At 30.6% G+C, this 5473-nt stretch overlaps 1 protein-coding gene across 1 annotated transcript; it reads right to left on the reverse strand.

The window, feature by feature from the left end:
• Positions 1 to 521: 521 nt before the first annotated feature.
• Positions 522 to 4117, reverse strand: LOC117112638. Its single transcript, XM_033255749.1, has 4 exons — positions 3899 to 4117; positions 3443 to 3679; positions 2236 to 2345; positions 522 to 1342 (listed from the first exon to the last, which is right to left on the reverse strand). The coding sequence occupies exons 1-4, from the start codon at positions 4104 to 4106 to the stop codon at positions 1283 to 1285; spliced, it is 615 nt and encodes a 204-aa protein (XP_033111640.1). The 5' UTR covers positions 4107 to 4117; the 3' UTR covers positions 522 to 1282.
• Positions 4118 to 5473: the final 1356 nt, after the last annotated feature.

Genomic DNA, 5473 nt, shown 5'->3' on the forward strand with positions numbered 1-5473 from the left:
AACAAGTGTCAAAATGCTCGGGAAAATAAATTGTTTCATCTAAAAACTGTACAATTGGTATTTTAAATATCATGCTTTTATAGCACAACTATTAAGAAACCTTTATTTATATGGATAAACTTATGAAAATACATCTGTTACTGTTGAAGTTCAATTTTTTTAAATTACAGAGTATTTAATTTTCAAGAACCTTGAATGTGTTTGATGTATTTTCATTTTAGCCTGATTATTAGAACCAATATTTGATCTGACATTTTCTAATGTAAATTTGTTAGTCGAATATTGGAAATATGTTGTTGCGATCGTCGTCAATTAGTGTTTATAAATGAAACTCAAGATTAGCGGTAAAAAGTGAGTAATTAAGAGGTCTAGGATTCCTAATGATAGGAAGTGATTAACATTAAACTAAAATAGGCCTACATAAAACTGTGTGAGTGAAAGAGGCTTGACTGTTAGCAAACAACATTTTACGTTTTAATTTTAGACGGTATAGGCTGCCAGGACCAGGGTAGGGGGTTTGGGGTGAGCGCCCACTTTCCTCAGTGCTGAACCTGCAAAACAATAACGCAAAAAGGCAACCCTTAAACTCCGTTGAACATTTTATAAAAAATACAAAATATCGCACACAAAATGATTTCTTATTGTTAAATAATATATCTTTTTTTTTGTTTTGCATTCCTTGTGGTTGATGGTGTTTCGGACGCTATAAATTCTTAATTTTAGTGTTTATGCTGTAATTAATCTTTTAATTAGTTCTTTTTAATCTATCGTTGGCTTCGATTTGTGATTTGGTGTACAGCCTACCTTTTTCTACTTTTCTACTATTTCAAACCTTTTCCTATTAGATACTTTTCAAATTTGTTTTTAAAACATCTCAATAATTAGTTGTCATTTATTGTATATATTCTAATCAGCCTATTTAGCTTTGATTGTGTTGAAGGCATGTGTGGAAAGCAAAAAGCAATGCTTACAATAAATCAGACTTTACATCCTTGTAAAACATCAGAGTAAAATTCGAAGTTAGAACTACGCACACTTTTATCCAAAATCATTTGACATCAATCGAACATAAACATTACGTTGTGTGTATGATGTTTGTGTCGATTGACTTCTATACGAGCATGCGCAGTTTTAACTGTGGATTGGCTTATTAAAGCACCAGTGAAAAATCATGAAGTTTTCGTAAATGACATCAGCATTGAGCAAGATTTATTTGCAGTAGATATTTTCCTTGTGTCACCATCATCATCAGCGTAAGAAATTCCTCTTGTACGCATATTTGTCATTGCTTGATACTGATGTTCTGCAACTGAAGTCTTGTCAGTTCTGAACTTTTCTTTTTCTAAATCAATGAGACAAAACACTCTTTTATTATTTTTTTTTACATTTTACCGTACCGATATATTTGTCATTTAGTATATCGCATTCTTCAAAAAAAAAAAAAAAAGAAAAGATAAATAAATAAAAATAAAAAAGTGGTACAGCTAATTCGTGAATTTAGATAGATCCCGTTTCAAAATGTTTTAAAATTCACCACCTGCAAATAAAACAACATGTACCCATTCGGCGTGTGGGTCTACTGCTTGATTGGCTAGTTTATGTGGAGATTCGGCTATCTTAAAATTCTTATTAAAACTCTGGTTTATATGCTTGGTTAAAGGGTAGGTTAATAATAACAGCATTTTCTGTATATTGGTAATAATTTTATTAATGAAGCTTACAATTATAAATATTTAAGAATGTTTATATCAAGATGCCTGTTACATAAATAAAACAATTATGAAGAGGGGAAATAGAGTAATATAGTATACAAAATATATTATTAATGGACACGAACAGTGAAAAAGGGAAATAAAGTAATATTGTATACAAAATCTATTATTAATGGACAGGAAGATTTTAACAGAATATATTACGGGGACGTTGCTTGGAAAGCGATCGGAACACCAAATATAAATTATGCAATTAGCATATGGTTTTGCGATAACAAAGCATCTATTGAATAAATTTAAAATTTACAGTATTAAATGGCAAGATACCTATTAAAAGCAGCCAGATATGTCGCAAAGGAAGCCTTATGGTGAATTTAGCTGGTAAACAATTGAATCTATTCAATCATAAAGATTATTAATTTACTTTTATAGACTAACAAGTATGGAGGAGCACCAATGGCCAAGATTATTATTTATATACATACATACATATAAAATATCTAAGAATGAACATAATACTTACATGTATGTAGCGATATATTAGATATGTTGCAACAGAGCCAAGTATGATTGCTTTAGCTACTGTTGCAATAAGCACTGCCTGGGTTAATATTGGTTGTGAATTTGAAAGACCTAAGACAGAAAGTCAACTAATGATGCTATATAAATATTCTTGCAACAAAAAATTTACTTAAAAATATCTAATTGAATTAAAAAGTAAAATCATTTATTAAGAAATATTAAAAACTATAACTTATTTTACTATTTTACTTATTTCATTTTCAAATTTTCATCACAATAAACATAATAAAACAAACGAAAACAGGCGTATCTATATAAAAAATATCTAGAAGAACACTAAAAAAGAACAAAACAAAAAAAGTTTTAACCGATCTACCATTAAGTAGTTCGTCTTACAACAAAACCACATAAAATATAACACATATTGCCTACACAAGTAAAATGTGTTGGTTTTACTATGTTGTTCGCAATTTTAATTCCTCATTCTGAACTGTAAGCACCTATGGCAAGTATACGATTGCAGGTTTCTGTACTCAGTATGTAACAAAATTAATGTCTTTGTAAATTAGGCTTTTTTCAATAACATGTATTAATTACTGTTTCAGTTACTTTATATTTCCTTGCCATGAATTTAAACCAGTGTCATGATTATCAACATCGTCAGAACCATATTTAAATCGGTAAGTTTAATTCAAATGTCAAATCAAGTTGAATGAATATTTGTTATGCCGAATATTATGTTAATGATAATGCTGGTGATAATTTGTACATGGTTAGGAGTTATTTAAGTTACTTTTTACTCTGTTCAGAATTATGTCATCTTCTACAGCATACAATGAATTTAGCAAAAAATAGTCTTGTAAAAACAAACTTAATTCGACACCACTAAATTTGCATTATCCATGATAAGTGTTACGAGTTTGCATCTTTATTGTGACGTTGCCATAATGGTCATTTTTATAGAGAAATAATATTGAGGCTAAAATAATGAACAATAAAATAAAGTGTACACAAATATTCTTGGCATCACAAAACAAGTAGTTCTATTATATTATTTTTATTGTGCTGTGCTATATTTTGTATTAAAATAAACACTGTAAATATTTGAATTGAAATTCAGTACTATGTGACTCAAACACAAGACAAATCAACATTTTCCATTTCAAAAAAAATAAAAAAATATCGATATTCTAATGTGGTTAACTTACCTGTGTTACATTTCCCCATTGGTTCAGTTACATTCATTTTACCATTTTCTGCATAACAGGTGATGTTCGATTGACAAATATCTTCATTAATTTTCACAGATGCTCTGTGTTTTCCTATCTTCATTATTGTTCGATCTTTGTAAATTTTTACAGAAGATGGCTTTGGATGACCTTTTGCAATGCACGTTGCAATACCATTATCTGATCCAAACACAAGACTAAGATCTATTTTATTGACTGAAAGAAATATTAAAACTTTGGTTAATTACAAAATCAAATTGTAAATACCAAATATACTATCACATCATAAATATTTTATATCATAAATTAATTAATATAAATAAATTATTTATTTTATATACAAACAAATTTACAGTTTATTAATGACGTCTAGTTGGTTACACGCGCGCAAAGAAACGCACAGATCAATAATAAACCTTATAGAATTTAGATTACCTGTGTTACATTTCTCCAATGGTTCTGTCGCATTAGCTTTACCATTCTCGCCATAGCATGTGATGCCAGATTGACAAATGCTTCCATTAATTTTCACAGATGCTTTAAGTTCTCCGGTATGCATTATTTTTCCATGTTTGTAAATTCTTACTAAATATGGTTTAGGATGACCCTTTGCAGTGCACGTTGCAATACCAGCTTTTGTCATAAACACAAGACTAAAATCTAATTGAAGAAAGTAGGTTGGTTAATCAAAAATTTATAGGTATTATCACTAGAACGCACACCCCTTTTTATGTTGCTTACTACACATATCATATAATAATAGATCCAAACGATCGACAGGATATATTAAACAATACAAAGTCAAAAGCAATAAACCAAGATTTAATAAACATCTTTCTGCTGTATCACACAGTGACCTTCAGTAAGTAAAATAAAGAAACTAAAAACTTGACAGAAACGCCACGTCAGCTTATATAGTGTCAGTAGTACACGTATGCTTAGTGATACAGATGTTGGACTCATGGTTATTCATAAATACGCCACGTCAGCATATATTGTTCCGATTGATGTACGTATACTTAGTGAGGCAGGTGCATTAAGGGTAATAATTATTCAAAATTTTGTGGACTCTTCTATTATAGACAAAGGGTGATATTATAATGCTGAACCTGTTTTTTGCAGTGAGGGATCATTCCATTTAATGTGTAGGGCCTCTTTAATTTTTAGTTGATAACTACTGTTGGCCTGATCTAATATTTTGAAGCAATCTTCGTTGCTATTGGAATTGCAATATGTGTTCTTTTTTAAATGTTTGTATATGTGTAAGGTCTTGTTGTATACCAAGTGTTCCCTGATTCTAATACAACAAATGGCGAGTAGTTTCGCCAATGTAGGTGGCATTACAGCCCCCACAGCTAAATTTGTATATTGTATTAGATCTAAGGTCGCTGGGATATTTGGTCCCTCTTGTTAAAAAAAGTTCCTATTTTTCAGAGCTAAAAATGTGTATGTTTATATCTTTGCAGTATTTGGCTGTTAATCGAGATATTTTAATGTTAGTTATCTTGGAGATGGGCCTTATAAATGGCAATTAGCAGAGAGAAAATACGTACAGTATTCAATTATTATTTTCAGGTGAAACTGGACACTGGTTTTGCCATATTTTCCTTTAAATTGATCACTTTCAGCTTTACACGAATAGTTGCCACTATAATCTGCAGTTGCAGCTTCAATGTGTATTTCAAGTGCATCTTCACTTGTAGTAAATCTAGTGACGGCTGTGGTGTTGCGTGCTTGTCCATCTTTATACCATGTGATAGCATTCGGGACCGGGTCACCATCTGGTATACTACAGTTCAAGGTCACTGACCGACCTTCATATGCAATACTTGGTGAAACAGTGACGACAGGTTGATCTAGGTCTAAAAAATAATTCATATTTGGTTTATTCAAGCGAAAAGACACATTTGGTAAACTCATATTTACAAAACCTAAACTAATGCGTAATAGATTCAGTCTGCCATACTTACAATACACAGTAAAATTTGGAAATAAAATACTCGTTGAAGC

Source organism: Anneissia japonica, unplaced genomic scaffold (genome assembly GCF_011630105.1).
Source record: "Anneissia japonica isolate Jap-2015-1 unplaced genomic scaffold, ASM1163010v1 scaffold284705_len44338_cov162, whole genome shotgun sequence".
Lineage (NCBI taxonomy): Eukaryota > Metazoa > Echinodermata > Crinoidea > Comatulida > Comatulidae > Anneissia > Anneissia japonica.

What these genes read in the sequence shown, in the direction of transcription:
- LOC117112638 (XM_033255749.1), bottom strand. Translation starts at nt 4,106, where the DNA reads ATGACAAAAGCTGGTATTGCAACGTGCACTGCAAAGGGTCATCCTAAA. An exon ending in ATTGGAGAAATGTAACACAG is followed by an intron (nt 3,680 to 3,898) that starts GTAATCTAAATT and finishes TATTTCTTTCAG; the next exon opens with TCAATAAAATAGATCTTAGT. An exon ending in TAATATATCGCTACATACAT is followed by an intron (nt 1,343 to 2,235) that starts GTAAGTATTATG and finishes TCATTGATTTAG; the next exon opens with AAAAAGAAAAGTTCAGAACT.